At 46.6% G+C, this 19,672-nt stretch overlaps 1 protein-coding gene across 1 annotated transcript; it reads right to left on the reverse strand.

The window, feature by feature from the left end:
• Positions 1 to 290: 290 nt before the first annotated feature.
• LOC132415303 (C-C motif chemokine 2) lies at positions 291 to 2,169 on the reverse strand. The gene is made up of 3 exons (XM_059998599.1): positions 2,044 to 2,169; positions 1,163 to 1,280; positions 291 to 780 (listed from the first exon to the last, which is right to left on the reverse strand). The coding sequence occupies exons 1-3, from the start codon at positions 2,117 to 2,119 to the stop codon at positions 675 to 677; spliced, it is 300 nt and encodes a 99-aa protein (XP_059854582.1). The 5' UTR covers positions 2,120 to 2,169; the 3' UTR covers positions 291 to 674.
• Between the last annotated feature and the right edge of the window lie 17,503 nt (positions 2,170 to 19,672).

Raw genomic sequence — 19,672 nt, forward strand, 5'->3', positions numbered from 1 at the left:
CAAAGATAAGTTCAAGTCATATATTCTTTTTTTTTTTTTGCGGTACCTGGGCCTCTCACTGTTGTGGCCTCTCCCGTTGCGGAGCACAGGCTCCAGACGCACAGGCTCAGTGGCCATGGCTCACGGGCCCAGCCACTCAGCGGCATGTGGGATCCTCCCGGACCGGGGCACAAACCCGTATCCCCTGCATCGGCAGGTGGACTCTCAACCACTGCGCCACCAGGGAAGCCCTATACTCAGCTTTTTAATTTCCTTCAAGAAAATGTCAAAAGACAGGTTTTGTACAAAAATATATATATTTTGTTCAATAGTTATGTAATATACATTTCCACAATAGCACTTTCAGCAATGACTTAGAATGTAAAACAAAAAGTTTTTTCATTAATCATCCTTGCAAGGACCCTCCCGCCATCCCAGGGGTAGAACTGGGATTCACAGAGGAAAGCAATTTGCCCAAGTCTCCATTTAAAAAAAGAAACAAAACACTAGTAGTCATGGAAGATAAACTTAAAACATCAATAACTTAAATAAGATTAATATTACTTAAGGCATCATGTTTCATATCAATAAAGTGCACACTCTTTAAAATTATAATAAGATAACATCATAGGGCAGTTAGGGAAAGCCAGAAGAAAACAAACTGTCTTCAGATTCTCGGGTTGTGGAGGGAGTGCTCAAGGCTTTGGAGTTTGCCTTTTCTTGTCCAGATGTCTCATGGAGTCCTGGACCCACTTCTGCTTGGGGTCTGCACAGATGTCCTTGCCCAGTATGGTCTTGAAGCTGTGGAGAAGAGAGGGGACGGTTAGATGGAGTTCCGTTGAGATTTCAGCCTATGAATGCAGCCTATTTACCCCAAGACGCTGCCGTGGGAACTTGAGGAGGAAAGCAGGTGGAAGGAGGGAGCCCAGGGCAAGTCAGTCCTGTAGATGGGGCAGATAAAGCCATCCTGATTTCAGGCTAAAGAAACCGGGATGGTCTGAATAAGCACCCAGATGGAGAGTGATGTTAGGAGTAACTTCTTCCCTTGTGGCTGCAGTTTTTCCATTGGGCACCTTTGGATATTGGATTAGGTCATGTAACTCTCTGACTTCACATTTGTGAACCATGCCCCTGGCGCCCCGAGGAAGAACTGGACCACGGAGGCCTGAAGTGTTCAACTCACATCACAGCTTCTTTGGGACACTTGCTGCTGGTGACTCTTCTATAGCTCATCAGCCTCTGATTCGAGATCTTCTTATTGGCGAATGTATAACAGCAGGTGACTGGGGAGTTAATTGCATCTGGAAATAGAACCACAAAGAAAAAGCACTTTAGGACGGACTAGGTTCTTTCTGATCTCAATCAGAGCAGAAAAGAGGAGTAAGGAGAAGACAAAAGGGAGTCAGGAGTGGAGGTAGAACCACTTAAATCCCAATACTTCTGCCTATGCTAGAATAGCATACAAACTCAGTTTCCTATGCTTTAAAATGGGTATACAGCATCGATAATGAACTGAGGGAAGGGAGCTCTGTTAAAACTAAATAACTTAAAGAAAAAACTAAATAACTTTTGGAAGTGCTCTTAGGAGGAGCTAATAATCCAAGTTATCAGGGTCAGGGACACAGCTGTGGGTCCCCTTTAGGCTCCAAGTAATCGATGCTTGGTTGTGAGTTTCCCTGGTACCCACTGCCTCTGCAAAACTGAGTCTCTGGAGTCCAGATTCCAGGTCTCCTCCTCTGCCCTCCACAGTATCTGGAAATACCCTGCCAGAGAACCCCCTCTCTTTATATCCCAGTCCCCAAATTTTGCTGAAAGGAGCCAGGGCAGTAACTGCTCTGGGTTCAGGCTTCCAGAGCTGGAGTTCTGGAAGGAGCTGGATTTGGGGTCTGCAGCTGGAATTCTCATCCCGGCTCTGCCCAAGGGAAGCTCTGTGATCAAGCTCACTCCTATGCCTCTCTGACTTTCCTAGTTAAAGCGAGAGTGTGGGTACCTTCTGCTCTGATGGCCCATCACAACCCAGGGATGGGGTGATGTGCTTCAAAGGGAAAGAGACAGGGGACTTACCTGGCTGAGCGAGCACCTGGGTGCTGAAGGCGGCTGTTGTGAGCAGCAGACACAGGAGGGCTGCGGACACCTTCATGTTGGAGGGAGAGGATTCAAGATTCAGCGTGGGAGCTGTTGGTTTCTGGATTGGTCTCAGCCTCTCTGCTCCTGCAGTGGCTTTGCCTGCCTTTTATTGAAAACCAAGAGGGTGGAGCAATGGGAGAGAGGTTGGCCCAGGACAGCATCATCCTCAATGAATGACGAAGTGGAATCTTGAAAGTGCTGAGCAAGTGAAGCACCCGAAGACATTTCCAGGAAGTAGAAGAGAGAAGCGGTAGGTCAGGACTGGACACTTTTTCCATTCGAAGCTGAGATAAAAAGAAATGGGAGGAGCAGGGTACAGTTATATCCCGAGAGACCACAGACGTAAACCAAACGGTTTATTCTTAAGGATTCTGCTTTCTCCGAAGTGAAAACTGCAGAAAGGAAGGGAAGCAAGAGAAAGAGAGGTCACAAGGACGATGAAAGCATCTCTGAGCTTAACCATGGTTTAACCCTGGTCTACCTTCAAGCAACATCCCAGGGGACCTTCAAGCCAAGAAACGGTTCTGAAGTCTTGGCAGCTCCCCCCCCGCCCCGCAACAGCATACTAAATCCCCTTGCTCTTTAAAATGTAGGATGGTGGTACAATTGAAGCTTAGCCGAACTATAGGGTTTTTTTAAACTATAAAAGTGAATTCTAGAATCATCGGATTTAAGACTTGGAAGAAGCCCTCTAAATCATGTAGTGCTGCAAAAGAAATTTTCATGTAATACTAATGCAGTACTTACTCTGTGCCAGGAATATTCTAAGCCCTTTACAAATGCCAAGCCTTTCAATTCTCCAACCCCATCTAGTAGGTATTGTTCATTCCAATTTTATAGCCAGGCAACGAAGATACAGAGAAGGTAAGTAACCTGCTTGAGTTCCCCCAAGAAGAACCCAGTGTCTTGTGCTGTCATGACTAGGACATATGAAAGGGGCACATTCCCCAGCTGGCTCTCTGGTCATTTACCTGGGTGCCCTCTGTCCTCAGCCTCTGCCAAACTAGCTGACATCTAAAGGGGAGTCGGGGATGTTCCTTGCGGTTAAGTCATTATGGGATTTGGAGCCTGTGGTTAGCACAGCAGGCAGACAAGACAAGAAGTGTGTCCTTTGCTACGGCGGCTGTTAGCCCAGCTTCTTTCTGGATTCCTAGGTAGCAGGGGTGAGCAAAGGAACAGCATTACTGGAATTAGAACACTTGCCTTCATGCTGCAGCTCTGTCTTAGATTTCCTCAGAAACCCCAGAAGCAGTCATAATACCTAAGACCTCAGCATTCATTTCAGTGAACTCTTTTCTCTTACAAATATGATAGGATTCCTTGAGGCATGTTGGTGGCTAAGTCGAGCCTCGAATTCAGGTCTCTACTCCCCCATTCCACTGCCTCGTGCTTTTGAGCTTGCTTGGTCTTTGCCCAGTGAGCATGGAAGGAGCTGGTGACCTTTCTTTCTTAGAGAGTCTTTGAGACAAGGTCTATGAAATACATGGAACTTTTTGGAAGAACCGTCTGACATTTGTAACCACTACTACATTTGTAATAAGAAATGGGTTCTATTGAACAAACGACTGTATCTGGTCCATATTAGTGGTGAGTAATGGCGAAGAAGAGGACTAGCTGGTGTCACTGAGTGTTTCCCAGGAGCCAGGCCCTGTGCTTGGGTGATTTCCAGCATTGTCTCATTGGTCCTCCAAACAACCCAACTTGCCTTACATTGCAACTGAAGTGAACTCACTTGTCGAGGATCTCACAGGTAAGAGCAGGTGGGGCTGAGATTCCCACCCAGGACACTGATTCCAGAATCCCTACTTCCAGGCACTAGGCTTAATGTCTCAGGATGGATATTGGTTTCCTAGAGAATCTAAGAGCAGAGAATCTATGGAGAAGCCATGCCAGGCTCTTGGGTGTGATTCCAAAAGGGCAGGACAAAGAGAACAAATTAACCTGGGCACTGCTCTGCTTGTGCCCCTCTAGGAGCCTTAACTGCATTCTGCCTGACTCCTTTTAACCCGCCTACCACCTCCTCAACCCCGACTTGGGCTGTTTTGCTCAGTGCTCTGCCAACAGCTCTATCCATTCTTACTGAATGAGTCAATTATTTTCAGGAATGGAGACTGTGTAACGTCATGTATGTCTTCTCAGACCATCTCACCTTAACTTCTGAGACATTTTTCCTCATATTAATGGAAATTCCTCTCTAGTCTATTAGTGTCCTTTTCTGTGGACTTGGTGGATTTCATCCCGTTTCCTTCTAGAATCCGGTCATTCCTTGGATTTTTGTCTAGGTTAACAAATTTAAAGATGTTGAGATCTTAAAAAATGTAAGTCTATAAGAAAAAAACCCCACAAAACCCCCATAATATTGAAAAGTAATAGAACATCTGGGTCTGAAGGTTTTATCTGGAAAGTTTTCAGCTGGATAGATATCAGGCTTTCGTATATGATTATTCAGGTTGTCTATTTCTTTGTGGGAAAGTTTGGGAATTTGTTTCTTGTGATGTATTGATTGGTTTTATGTATCGTGTTGAATTTATGGACATATATTTGTCCACAATATTCTTTTATTACCTCTTTATTGTCTAAAGGTTAAACGCTGATGTATCATCTTTCATTCATGACATTGATAATTTGTCTTTATAAATAAAAATATAATTCCCCTAAAAAAATCAAGATGTTGAGATCTTGAAACTGCTCTCTCTTGATTCTGCTAGGTAGTTATCATTCCTCGTCTCCTAGAGCCAATGCACCTGTAGAGATCTTACAGTACATCTCCTCTTCTTATGTAAGGAAACCATATTCTTGATATGGGCAGGGAGAGCAGCTGGCCTCTGGTCACCCATAGTCACACAGAGAAGTTTTCTGGGTTTTTTTTCTGAGTTTTCAGACAGACTTCTGAGTATTTGAAGCCATGTCTCTGCTTCAGGAAGGGATCACCATTTTTGGAAAGTGACTCAGTCACTGCAAGTGTCAGGCAACAAACAGATCAAAGGTGAAAGATGAGTCAGAAGAGAAAGTCTTCAGGAAGATGGTAGCTGCCTCCCTATCACTTCTGCTCAGTCAAGAAGAGCTGCTCTCCCCAGATGGAGGGTCAATCACAGGATGGGAGAAACAAGTGGAAATTCCCACTCTGAGGCAGCTCTGGAAGTCCCCAGATTCCTTGGAGAAGAATGCACTTGGCTGGAGCCTGCATTCCAGATGCTGGGTTTGGATCCAGAGACGTCTCACGGGGGGCATGTGCTGCGAACATCCCAGTGCAAGGTCCGGGTTGGGGCCCTGCTTCAGGGCATGCAAGGGAAAGGCCCCGGGGAGAGTTGTGGCGAGAAGGCAGGGTTAAGGTTTTGCTGTTCCCCAGAATCCCCAGTCCCCCTGGGACCCCTCCTCAACAACACACAGATGAGGAATGGAAAAGTTCCTCTTGGTGAATAATCTTTCCTTCCTTCCTCCCTGTGGGCTGACCTCACCCCCCGCCCCAACCCGGATCTTCCGCGTGGACCTTGATCATCAGCCCAGACTCCCACTCAGTGTCAGGGGCAAAGGAAAGAGGAACTGAGAGTGATCTTTCTAGACATATCAGAAGCCAGCACCTCGCCCCTGCCTTGGTCCCTTCCACAGTTCGGTTGCTTCCCCCTCTGCATCTAGCACGGGGCGCACTTACCTTTGCATGCTGATGCTTCTCCGGTTCAGGCCTTAGAGTGAGATACACAGTAGGCCTTGCACCCATTAGGTCCTTTCTAGACACTTCCCCAGGCCTCTCCTCCTGCTGCTACCTACCGTTCTCCTCCACGTTAGCTCTGAATTCTAGGGAGGACAGAGCTTACTTTCCTGGGGCCCCAACTCTAGGATCCCTTGCCTTTCAAGGATGAGAAATCCATTCTTTATTCTTGCACAGAATGTCAGATAAAAACAGAACCTTGGAGATTATCTTCCTGTTTCATGGATGGGGAGATTGAGGCCAAGAAAGAGGCTGTGACAGGCCTGAGGTGACGTAGTAGACGAACAGCAGAGTTTGTGGGGACTTGTCCGTTTCTGGGTTCTCAGCGTAGCACCCTTCCTCAGATGCTGCACTAACTCCTTGTTATAACACACAAACAGTTAGCATCTTTTCGGTACACAGCACCAGGTAGGGGACTGGGATTGGAGGATGGGAAAAGCGAGCCAGACATGCAGCCTGCTTTCCAGATGAGATGATTAAGTAGCCACGGGAAGTCAGGCTGAGTTTATAAATAAACCTAAGCAGTGCTCACCCCAAGCTTCAGCATCCAGGCATTTCCTGTGTTCCAGGTGGATCCGCCTCAAGTTTATATGTGTGAAAGAGCCGAGGATGTTTGGGGGAGGGAGCAGTGGGGGGATAGCCTATGGGAAGAGAAAGGAAAGATTCACCTGCAACAGCCAGCTCTTGTTGGTTGGGGACGGAGAGAATGGGTCTCAGCCCAGTGGGGGGCTTGTCACTTAGACTGCCTTGTGGGCCAGTCCTCAGGGACCAGCACCTGAGCCCTACAGTGAGGGGCTGCTCTGGGCAAGGGGGTCACGTCTAAGAAAATCGTTAGGATAATGACAGTGTAAGACTCGATACTGCTCCCCAGATAGACTGTAACCAGGGGTAGCACCATGTGGGAGAAGCCACTTTCTAGGGATTGCACTGCCCAAGGTGCCCCAGGCAGTGTCAAGGGGGCTGGTGAGCACAGTTGAGGTACCCCTGTGACAGCCCTGAACTTGGGGGCATCGTAGGGAAACAGAGCTCATGAAGAGCAGGTGGAGTGGAGACAGAGAAACACTGCTTTGACAGCCTTCTATGGCATCCGTGGTTTTTGTTTGTTTGTTTGTTTGTTTGTTTTTGTGGTACGCGGGCCTCTCACTGTTGTGGCCTCTCCCGTTGCGGAGCACAGGCTCCGGGCACGCAGGCTCAGTGGCCATGGCTCATGGGCCCAGCCGCTCCGCGGCATGTGGGAGCTTCCCAGACCGGGGCACGAATCCATGTCCCCTGCATCGGCAGGCGGACTCTCAACCACTGCGCCACCAGGGAAGCCCGGCATCCGTGTTTTAACACCTGTGTTGGGGTCCTCTGAAGGAAACGCAAGTGACACACAGAATCACTGCAATAACCAGAGAGATGCAGAGCTGTGAGAGCCCCAGCTACGGGGCTCAGGAAAGCTTCATGGTGGTTATTTTAAGATGGGCTCAGGGGTTGGCAGGTTTCGAACCTTGGGTGATTACTGGATGGAGGAGGGGTGCATTCTGGAGCGAACTTAGAGAGATCAGAGGTTTAAAGTGCTCACATAGCTTCTTGGGATCTTGTTAAAGTACAGATTCTGATTCTGTAAGTCTTGGGTGGGCCTGAGATCCTGCATTTCTAACCAGCTCCCAGGTGAGGCTTATGATACTGGCCTATCGTCCCATTAGAAGAACCTTAAAAGGGCTCAGCAGGGGAAATTGTGGTCAGGGGTGGGAAACATGAGCAGTTCATCGTGTCTAGACAAGGGTTCTTACCTGTGGCTCTTGGCTAGGCTTCAAGAACCGTCTGTAATTGTGTCCCACATTTACGTGATTGTGTATTTTTCTGGAGAGCAGGTCCGTAGCTGCCATCAGATTAGCAAAGGCATCCGTGACCTCCAGATAGTTAAGGACCACTGAACCTAACAAAAATAGAGTTCTGGTCTTTACCTCTGACCTGCTGAATCGCAGTCTGTAATTTTATTATTTAAAGATTATTTTTTCTTTCTTTCCCCCTTTTTTAAATTGAAGTATACTTGATTTACAATGTTGTGTTAGTTTCTGCTATACAGTAAAGTGATTCAGTTATACGTATATATTGATATTCTTTTCCATTGTGGTCTATCACAGGATATTGACTATAGTTCCCTGTGTTCTACAGTAGGACCTTGTTGTTTATCTATTCTCTATATAATAGTTTGCATCTGCTAACCCCAAACTCCCAGTCCATCCCTCCCCCACCCCCCCAAAGCTGTATTTTTTCTAAGCTCTCCTCCTACCCTCAGATGATTGCTGGTCTATATTTGGGCACCCCTGGGCTGAGCATAGGGTGCATGGGGTAGAGGCTGTGCTGGAGGGCTGGGTGGCACAAACAGGAGAAAGGCACAGACAGAAAAAAGAAAACAGGGAGATGGAAAGTGTAAGAGAAGAGAGGGGGTAAAGAAGAAGGAAACTTGAATCGTGGAAAGAGCCCCAGGCAATGTCAGGCCACTAGGGCCAGAGGCCTGGCTCTGCTTCTGTCTAGCTCGATGGCTTTGCACAAGTCACTTGACTTCTCTGGGCCTCTTCTGTAACGTATGATTAGTAAGACAGCGTTTCTAACATTGTCATGAGACTCCTATGAAATAATAAGCCAAAGGTGTTTTGTAAGCAATGTGTAAAAAGTTGTGTCACTCTGAGGGCCTGAGCAATACGATCTCAGACAGTCTCTGGGTACAAGGCCAAGCCCAGGAAGCCCTGATGGTTTTTTTTTTTTGACCGCACTACATGGCATGTGGGATCTTAGTTCACTGGCCAAGGATCCAACCCGTGCCTCCTGCAGCTGGAAGTGTGGATTCTTAACCACTGGACCACTGGGGAAGTCCCCAAGCCTCCACTCTTATTTCTTGCTCTGAAAGTGGATTGGGCATCTATACCATGCAGTCAGGTTTCGATTTCCCGGGCTCTTTTTTATCAGTTTTCTTGTCTGTGTGTGGACAGGGAGAGAGCCTTTAGGGGCTGACAAAAACTGAGGGTCAGAGAGGAGCAGCTCCCAAATCGAGTTAGGGTATCAGCTCCCTCACCCAGCAGCCAGCTCTCACTGGAAGTTCACATTCTGACACGTCCTTGTCTGCCTTTAACCTCCTGTGGCCCCCAGAGTCATTCTTGGCTTCTAGAACCCTCCATGCTCCATCCCACCTCAAGGTCCTTGCCCAGGCCGGACCCCAGCTCCTGGTACAGTGTCTTTCCTATAATGGATTCTCAACAAATATTGTTTGAACTAATGAACAGCCCAAGACTCTCACAGCATTTCTCCCAGATATCTGAATTATGGGATGATTTAGTATCAGGCAGGGAAATGAGTAGGGAAGCAAGACTTTTTTTACCGAGTTCCCCACTTCTTCTATTTGGGGACGAGATCGTGGCAGGGCTGGGGAAACAGTGCCTGGACCACTACCAAATGGTGGCTTTCGGGGGCCCCATAAATCCCTTATGGGGATGGGCTGTTTCTCCCTTTTGGTTGCAAAACGTGCATGCCGAGAAAGGGAAAGTTCAACCCAAAAAAAGCTCCTGCTTTGTTAATAGTTTCAGGTGGCTCGCTGGTGGAACCTGTGGTTGCAAAGCACTGGCTACACTCCAAAGTTCTCCCTGCATTTACGTAAATTGGAGTCTGAGAGAGGGTCTGAATGAGGATGCTGAAGGTATTTGTGCAAGGGAGAGAGTGATCTTGGGGGAAATTGTTCTGCAAAACACATGCAACCTTTCTGGCTTAGATGCAGGGACCTGAGAACAAAACATTATTAAATAATCCACCTAATGGTGTAGGAATGTCAGGCATGCAGGTGGGCAGGGATTTTTGTCCTGTATCCCCAGCACTAGCACCCAGCATTAGGGGTTTGACATATATGTGATAACGAATGAATTAGGGGAAGATAACTAGAGCTGGAAGGTGCCTGAGAGGTCCTAGAGTTGACAATCCCTGCCCTGATTAAATCAAAATGGGGAAAAGAATGTTTCCCAGGATTTTAGTGCACTCGTAAGTCAGTGCAGACAAGCCGTGTGTGTGTGTGTGTGTGTGTGTGTGTGTGTGTGTGTGTGTGTGTTGTGGAAAGTGCCTGGTCAGGGATCTTAACATTTTCCAGTGAGACTGCCAGCTATTTTTTCTCTAGGAGAAACACTTCTTTGTTTGTAGAGAAATTTTACTGAGGCCATAGAATTAGGCACTCATTGTGAATAGGCACTCATTGCCCTGGAGGGAGGGAGGAAAGAACCTTTGGTGGCCAAAGAGAAAGGCTGCCCCTTCGAGCACCCCTTGCGATGCAGAGCTGGCCACAGGGGGAGCAAATGGACCAAATAGACATTTGCTTAAGGACCAGGTGACCTTCTAAAAGGAGAGGAATCGAGACCCTGTCTTTCAAGTCCAAAATGATTAGACACTTTCTGAGAGTCTGAAGAGGTTCCAAGTGGATTGGTTAACTCGAGTTCTGAGTCCGGGCTGAGAATTCAGGGGGTGAGGGTGGAGGTGGGAAGACCTTCTGGCCCGCCCTCCACCATGTGAATGCAGTAGTCATGCTTTGGGGGCAAGTTGATGGTGCTGATGATGCTGTTGCCTTGGAAGCCCAAGGCTGGCACCGTGGTCAAGACAAGAGGAGGCATAGTTAGAGCAAGGAGCAGGGAACCGCTTTGGGTGGTTGGGGGTCAGCTGTCTACAGTTCCCCCCAGGGGCTGTGATGGAATCAATGGTAGCCAAGAGCCCTGGCTACTGATTGGTGGGTCAGATCCCCCAGCTCTCACTTTGCTTGCACTTTAGCAGCAGGACTGATCAGCTGGACCAAATAGGTCTCCATGGTCCTCGGGCAACATGAGGAGGTTGGGAGGGGGCACTTAAGCATGAACTATTACATTTCCTCCTAATCTGGACAACTTGGGGCTCTAGGGATTAACTGAACATAGTAAAAGAGACATGAACCATTTGTGCCTTGAGATGGCAAGAAAGACTATGTCAGTTACACACACACACACACAGTTCTTTACTGTGGACAATTCACTGCTCCAGTCCATCATGTGCCCTCTTGCTTTTCCCCACTCCCCTCCCATTGCGATTAGGAGGTACTTATATTTCAAAATCATGAAAAGCTTTTCCCTTATACAATTTTGATTTCATGATGATGATAAACATTAATTGTAGTATTTACTGAATGCCTTCTAGAACTTCTGTGCAGTTCATGATGTGTGCTTTATGACTCATTAAACCATGTGAGCCTAAGAAGAGCACTGTAATGTGAGTGAGACCGGGATCATCATCCCCATTTCACAGGTGGGGCAACTGAAGCTTAGAAGTTGACTTGCTCAAGGACAAGGGGTCTAGGAAATAGAAGCGCTGGGATTGAAGTCTACGTGTTCCCGGTCCAAGGTCACTCTTCTTCATGTTCCAACAGTCATTTCCTTCTCCTGGTTATTTTCCTTTCCCTTCATCCTAAAGCTCCCCTTTGGAGATCACCTCCATCTACTGTGTAAATGGAAAGCGTGGTGAGTAGGTGGAAGGAAGGAAAAAGTTAGGTGATGTAAACCAACTAACAGGGATGTTCTCCAGTGTACTCTGGGTCTCTCTTCAAGTGACTTCATTGCCACCTCACTTCAGCCCCTGCCCCACATGGCCACCCTCTGGACTCTGTCATCTCCCTGAACTTCTCCATTTCATGGTGTTGGACTGAGTAATACATTTCTTTGACCACAGTCTTCCCCTTCCTTCCCCTTCAGCAATTCTGTGTCACTGTGTCATCTCCTCCTGGCCCCTCGGCCCCTACCTGGCTTCCCTTCCTCCCCAGCCCAGCCTGGGGTCGGTCACACTCTCACCAGCACACCGATTCCCTCATTTCTACCATTCTGTCCCCCCACTCACCAGTACCCAAACCCAGGTCATCTGATCATGTCCCCAATTCCCGACCACTCCCAGGCTGTCAGGCTTGCTGGAAACCTCGCTCTCCTCGATGGCTACACCAGCAATGCTTTCACGTATCCCTAGGTATTTCTTTCTGCCCCGTTCCACGGCAGTGCTCCAAACCTTCACCATTCTCTTACAACTCTTGCTCCAGCCTCAGAGCTCTCAGGAAACAATATACTCCCCAGTATAAGCAGAGACTATGAGATGAGAATTCCCTCAATGCTTGCCTCCATGCCCCTATCAAAACTTAATCCCATCTTCATGTTATGACATCTCTTCTCTCCTGCCTTAGAAGAAGAGATGGTCCCTCTTGTTGAGGGTCACGGATCAATCCATATCCTTAATCTCCTGCAGTCTTTTCCAGGACCTGTCATTCCCCATTAGCTCCATGCCTTTTCGATCTCCCTCGTTCCAATCCCCTTCCTTTCTTCCAACCAACATGCTCAAGTCTTCTTCATTATTTAAAAAAAAAAAAAAGTAATTCCCTTAACTCCATCTTCCCTCAAGCCACTCCCTTGCTTTTCTTTCTTTCCATGGCAAAAACCCTTGAATGATTGATCTCTACTTATGGCCTCTACATTCTCAATTAATTCTACAATTAATTCCTTAACTGTGGCCATTTACTTCCTATATCTGTTGCTCAACTGCAATTCTTATGGTCTCCTCAGCAACCTCCTCATTACTTAATTAAAGGAATTATTCACAACTCTGATCCATTGTGAAACCACCGTCTACCACTCCCTGTTTCAGGAAATCCTGTCCTCCTTTTGTGTCTGGGGCTCTGTTCTTTTCTTGTGTTACTCTCTGCTTCTTCTTTTTTGACATTGCATTCACTGGCTTTTTCTGTCTGTTCATCCCTAAATACTGATCTTCACGAAGGAGTCATGCCTGTATTCTCACTCTTTTTTTGTTTTTGTTTTTTTAATATATTTATTTATTTATTTAGGCTGCATTGGGTCTTTGTGGCTGCACGCAGGCTTTCTCTAGTTGCAGCGAGTGGGAGCTATTCTTCATTGCGGTGCGCGGGCTTCTCATTGTGGTGGCTTCTCTTTGCTGCGGTGCACGGGCTCTAGGTGCACGGGCTTCCGTAGTGGTGGCTCGCAGGCTCTAGAGCGCAGGCTCAGTAGTTGTGGCGCACCAGTTTAGTTGCTCCGCGGCATGTGGGATCTTCCTGGACCAGGGTTGGAGCCTGTGTCCCCTGCATTGGCAGGCAGATTCTTAACCACTGTGCAACCCGGGGGGAAGTCCCTGTATTCTCACTCTTCACTAGCATTTGCAGACTGGTGGCCCATCGCCTGGTTCTGGCCTGGAGACTTTTTCTGTTTGTCTTGTACAGTGATTCAAAAGAATAAAAGTAATTGCTAATGTTTAAAATGGGAACGATTTCTCATTTAAAAATTTGGATATCTGGTCTGTCTTGGTAGAATCAGAATTGGCAGTGCTGAGCCTGCATCCTCGCACGGCAACGATCTATGGGAGCAGAGTGGCTGTGGTCCCTTTGGATAAAGCATAGGTTCACAGGCTCACCAGAGAATCCCTTCCTCCCTTCCCCACAATTTCTCTGTTAATTATTGCTCCCTGCCTTCACTCACTTATCCTATCTGCCTGGCTCCTGTTATAGTTGAATCTGTTACCTTGGGTCTGGACTCTTTTTCCCACATTTAAGTTTCATAATCCAGCTAATTAGTCTTTAGATAAGCTCTAGACTTGTGTTTCTATCCGCCCACTGGACATTTACCCGGATGCCACTCAACTTCAACAAGTTCATCTTCCCTTCTCTGCCTCTCTCCTTTCCCGCCCTCTCTTCCTTCTTTCTTTTCTTCTTTCAACCAAAATGTGATAAGCCCCTGTGGCAGATGCAGAAATTCTACCTCCGAGGGCCTTGGGGAATCAGTTTGGTTGGAAGATGGGGTAAAGGACTGGTGTTGAGGCTGTATTTGCATAAGAGGAACATCATTTTCCCTTACTTTATTCATTTGAGGAGGCTTCAGGCAGGGAGTCTATGGAGAATTTTTGAGGAGGGGTTTTAAACGTCCTCAAACCATCCCTTGATGCCATTTCTGTATGTGACTACTCTGTTGGCTGCCATGCTGAGTGCAAGGCCTGCAGATCAGTCCTGATCCACAGTCCCCAGAACCACCATGCTATTCTCAGATCTGCTTCCCCTGCCAAGAATTCCCATGCCCACTCACCCAGGAGGCCAAAGCAGAGTGCAGAGACCATCCTTAGATTTTCCTCTTCACCTCCTTTACATCCAATTGGTCCACTAAGATCCATCTGTTGCACTTCTTTTAAAAAAAATTTATTGAAATATAGCTGATTTACAATGTTGTGTTAATTTCTACTGTACAGCAAAGTGATTCAGTTATACATATACATTCTTTTTTATATTCTTTTCCATTATGGTTTATCTCAGGATATTGAATATAGTTCCCTGTGCTGTATGGTAGGACCATGTCTCCATGTCTGTGAGTCTGTTTCTGTTTCATAGATAGGTTTATTTTGTCATAGTTTAGATTCCACATATAAATGATATCATATGGTATTTGTCTTTCTCTTTCTGACTTACTTCACTTAGTATGATCATCTCTACTTCTATCTCTGTTGCTGCAAATGACAAACTTTCATTCCTTCTTATGGCTGAGTTTTGTTCCATTGTATGTATGTCATCTGTTGCACTTCTGAAGCATCTCTTGCATTCACCTCCTCTTCTTTGTCCCAGATGACCCTGCCTCAGTCTGAGTTCTATTAAAACAGTTGAATGTGATTTCCTGCCAAGAGAAATCTACCACCCAGTCCATCCTTTTTACTGAAGGCAAAGGCATCTATCCCAAACCACCAATCTGATCTGCTAAAAATACTTCAGCAACTCTCCATATCTACTTGATGGCCTTAGAATGGCCATCAAGAGGGCTGACCTGGGCCCAGCATACCTTTAAGGGCACATGTCATGAGTCAATACTTTCAAATACCCTAGGCTGAGTATTTGAATACCAAAACCAATTAGATCATCTTTCCCAGAACATGGCCCTCACATGCGTTATTTCCTTTGCTTGGAAAAGTAGCTGGACCTTCTCTAAGAAGTCTTTCCAGACTCCTTAAGACACATGATCCTTTGTGTTCTTTCCTTTTTACAACACCGGACTGCACCCTGTATTTTAAAGGTTTTTTATATGTATGTCTTCTGCACCACACTCTGAGCAAAGATAGGCAGGATCTACCTATTCTTTTTTGAATTTATCTTAACACTTAGAACAGAGCCTGGCATTCATTCATTCACTCATTCATTTAACAAGCAGTAATTAAGAGCCTCCTATTCTCTGCTGGACAGGGACTCTATATTAGGCATATATTTGCTGAATGAATGGAGAGCCTGGGGATAGGAAGACCTCAACTCAATAAAAGGGTCAAAATCTGAAAAAAATCTAATCTGTGTTTTGACTGTATTTTAAATGGGTCTTAGCTACACTGGGCATCCACTCATCAGATTCACCCCTCCCACTGACTCACTTTATTACCTTGCCCGAGTGTTTAGCTATCATGGGTCCTCGTGGGCAGAAGAGAAATGATAAATCTTTGAATTTTCTTATAATTCTGAGTTTCATTTGTCCCATTACTTCTTCATTTCTGAGGCAGCTGCAGAGAAAGGAAATATCTCAGTTCTGGGAATTCCCTATTCGATGGGATGCCTGGCTTCCTGCCCACAGGCCCAGCATTAGTATCATTTCACTTGATATTTGTAACAATGAGCAGGTCGGGGGTGATCGTGACATTATATAAGGAGGTCACATGACCTGCCAAGGTCAAGTGCGAGAAGGTGGTGGAACAAGTATTGGAAAGCAGGTCTTCTGCATCTACAACCAGCCCAGTTTGGGACTCTCCAATACTGCTTTGCTGGGCATCTTGGCAAGAAAGTGGGTCTGGATACCCAAATTTGAAACCAGTGGGGTCTGCTCTAACATCTTGGCCTAAACCACATCCTCTTTAACCCTGTTTCTTGGATGTGTTTTGCAATGTAATTCTTATCTTCACTGTTCTGGGCCAAACATCAAGCCTCTAGTTCCCTTTCTGGTCATCAGCTTCTGCAGCTCAATTTTTCTTACAGATGTTTTTCTAGTTCTCCATTTTTCTTTCTCTCATTTCATTTTCATCTCCTTGGGACTTGTCATCATCCCAACTGGCTGTCTCGGTGACATCAGACATCCCATTTTGAAGGATGGCACTGATTTTTCCAGGGGTGATATTAGTCTCTAGACCTTCTAGGAAAAGTCAAGTCAGAAAGCCCCTGTCTCCTCCATTATTTGCATCTTGCTAAACAAGCAACAACCTTGCTAGGGGCTGCTGGGTTCTTAGCTGGGCCCTTGCGGAAATCAAAAGGCAACTCTGACTCTAGACCCTCAACATTTGCTGTGGCCTTTTCTCCAGGTTCACCAGAGATCAGGGTTACTAACACCTTATCAGCTCAAGAGACCATCCTTCTATCAGTGGGTACAGCCACAGGTAAGAGGGTTGATTGACATGAACATTGCATGTCTAGGTTGAGAATGGAAAGGCACCAAAGAGATCATGGCGCCCATGCCACATTTTGCATATTGAGGTTCCTAGAGCACAGAGCAAGCAGTGGCTTGCCCAAGGTCACACAGCAAATTAGTGACCCGGGTTTGGGCTGAAACTTCGGTCTCTGAAAACTTTTCTGGGAAGAGGTCATTCCTCTACCACAAGGTTCTTGGAGTATCAGAGGCCTCTGGTAAGTGACTTGCAAAATCTCCAAGCATGGATTCTGGATAAATCTCTTGCAGTCATTCCTACCTGATACCTTTAAACCTGAAGAAGTTGCCTGGAGGGGGTCAAATCGCTCGGTCACATGCTGACCACAGAACTCTTTGCTGACATGGCTCTCCAAAGCCTTTATGAAGGAAGTTGAGGCAGGGACTGTTGGTCATTCCCATGCCTGAAGAACTCTCCAAGGCCACCAAATGACCTGTTCCCAGAAAAGAGCCATCTTCCAGTCACCTTTCCCATTATGATTATAGTAATGACAGTTACGATCCCTTAGAGGTAGGTTGCATTTTACAGTTGATTAAGCTCATTTGCATAATGTGTCTCACTTCTGGTCTCTACACCAGTCTGTTCTAGACACTCTATTTTCTGAACCTAAGGTTCAGAGAAGTTAAACAACTTGGCCAGGGCCGCGTAAATAGAAAGCAACAGAACCGAAGCTCTAAATCTGGGGTTTTTTGCTATATTGCTCTCACACAGAAACTCATAATAAGTTCAGTTGTAATAAGCACCTTCAACAGCTTAGACTTTTTGTTTCCTTACAGCAATCTTCTGAAGTCACCTGTATTGAAATTCAGTGATTAAGTGACTGCATCACAAATTCAGGGCCCCTCCCACTGCCCGGCCTTGTCTTCCAAGCCCAGGCCGCAACCCCATGGCGAAATCCCCAACTGGGCCCCGGCGAGCCTCACAGGCAGATGGCCAAGGTCAGGCCAGCGGCCAGGACCTGGCTTTCTGCCCAGAGCTCTCTCTCCACTGACTCCAGTCGGGCCTTTCTGAGAGAAGGTGGGGGGGCTTTCTCATCTGAGCTGACTGAAGTTTCCTGTCACCCTCATCTCTTCGGGGCATCCACTGTCCCTAAAGAGAAGATAAGACAAAAAGTGATAACCAGTGTTGATTAGATTAGCAGTGACCTTGACAGAGGTATTAGTGGAAGATTTTATTCATTCATTCATTCACTCACTCATTCATTCCCCCTCCTTTAACAACATTTTATCAAAGATCTATTCTGGGGACTTCCCTGGTGGTTCAGTGGTTAAGAGTCCGCCTGCCAATGCAGGGGACACTGGTTCAGTCCCTGGTCCGGGAAAATCCCGCATGCCGTGGAGCAACTAAGCCCGTGCACCACAACTACTGAGCCTGTGCTCTAGAGCCCGTGAGCCACGACTACTGAGCCCATGTGCCACAACTACTGAAGCCCACGTGCCTAGAGTCTGTGCTCCGCAACAAGAGAAGGCACCGCAATGAGAAGCCTGTGCACTGCAACGAAGAGTAGCTCCCGCTCGCCGCAACTAGAGAAAGCCCGTGCACAGCAATGAAGACCCAAAGCAGCCAAAAATTAAACATTTAAAAAAATTTTTAAAAAAAGATCTATTCTGTGCAAGGCATCATGCTAGCTGCTTAGGAGGCTGGAAGTTGACATAACATTGTACATGACTTCAAGGAGTTAAATTTGGGTTCAGCAGATTGAATAGAAAACTAGAAGTCACCCTGGGCTCTTCAATCTACCTTACACTCCACGTCCAGCTTTCTCCTCATCAGCATCATTGGCATTGCACTTCTTCGGGTTCTTAAAATATTTTTTTCCTGGATACTGCAAGGCTCCCAGCTGGGCTCTTGGCCCACAATCTCACACCTCTAATCTATCCTCCACCCTGATGCCAAAAGCTTGAAATGCCAATCCCACTGTGTCTCTTCCCTGCTGAAAATCCTCTATGGCTCCCTCCTGTCCTCAGTATAAACTCTAAGTCCCTCAGTGTGTCTGCCTGGACTTTGGTGATGGCTTGGTCCTTTCCTCTTGTTCCAGTTTCATTTCTCCTCTCTTGCCTCTGGCACCCTGATTATTATAGGACCAGAAACCAAGCAGTTTGCAGGGACTCCACCTCTCCCTCCCATCCACCAAAGGCACACTTTTGGGTTTTTGTATAAGCTGTTTCCTTTTCCTGGAGGATCTTACCCTTCTTCATTAACAAACCAACTTCTACCCTGTGGGGCTCCTGGGGAAGCCTTTCCATGTCCCCCATTTCTTGTAGGGAATAGACTCCAGCCTCCATGACCTTCCTTGAGTTCCAAAGGGCAGATTCAAGCAGTTGCTAATCAGGGAAGGGAGGGAATGCAGAGACAAGGGAGGGGCAGCCAAGAAACAATAGTACAGCCTTGGGGCAGAGTCCTAGTTCCACCTCAAGGGACACACATAACAATATCTTTGAGCTCTTTACAGAAGTAAACCCCCAACAAATGGAAGATGTTAGCATTCTTTATTCCAGATGAAATGAGCCAGAGAAGCTCTTCAAGAGACCATTTGAGGCCAGATTAAAGGAGTGCAGGCCCTGCATACTCCCTAATCCTTATCAGCAACCCCATCCTTGAACCATTGCTATAAAACTCACAAAATCCCTCCAGGTTGGCACACACAGTTATACAGTTTTGAGGGGCAAAAGCCTGCTGTGTTCCCCTTTGCCTGAAAGCAATACATCTATTCTTTCTTACCTCGCCCAAAACTCTGTCTCTGAGATTCGATTTGGCGCTGATGCACAGAGGCCAAGTTTTCGGCATCACTCATCCTGCAAAACCCAGCTCAGAGGCTCTTTCCTCCTGGAAGCCAAGGCTGGAAAAGATGCTTTTCTTCTACATTTCTACAGCATCAATGTTCACCCCAAACAACAATTCGTGTGTTCTGTTGCATTATTGGTCTTGCCTGTCTCCCGTTTATCTGTGGGATCCTGGATGCCTATTACATAGAGAACGCCTAGACCAAGAAGGTGCTTAGTCATGTTCTATTGAATGAACTCAGGAAACATTTCAAAGAAAGAAGCTATTTATCCTCTCTGCTCCAAAGCAGCTTGCAAAATGTCGTCAACTTTGTCCTCCCTCGTGGGTGGTTGGAGCTCAGAAGGCAGGAATGTGTCTGTGTCTGTTTTTCTGGAGAACAAATGGATCGCTTTCAAGCCCCATTTCAAGATGCTTCAAAAAGCAGGGGCAGCTTAGTCATTGTAACTGGGAAAGTCCACATGCTTTCCTGTGGCTTTTGCCTGTAGCATAGGTCCTCGGGCGCTTTTCAAGAGGAGAATAAAAAGCCATTTGATTTTTCCCTTTTGCTAGCCGGAGTTTCTTTCTGCTCCATGGTCAGGGTTTCTGCCCAGCGTCTTTCTGCTC

Source organism: Delphinus delphis, chromosome 19, assembly GCF_949987515.2.
Source record: "Delphinus delphis chromosome 19, mDelDel1.2, whole genome shotgun sequence".
Lineage (NCBI taxonomy): Eukaryota > Metazoa > Chordata > Mammalia > Artiodactyla > Delphinidae > Delphinus > Delphinus delphis.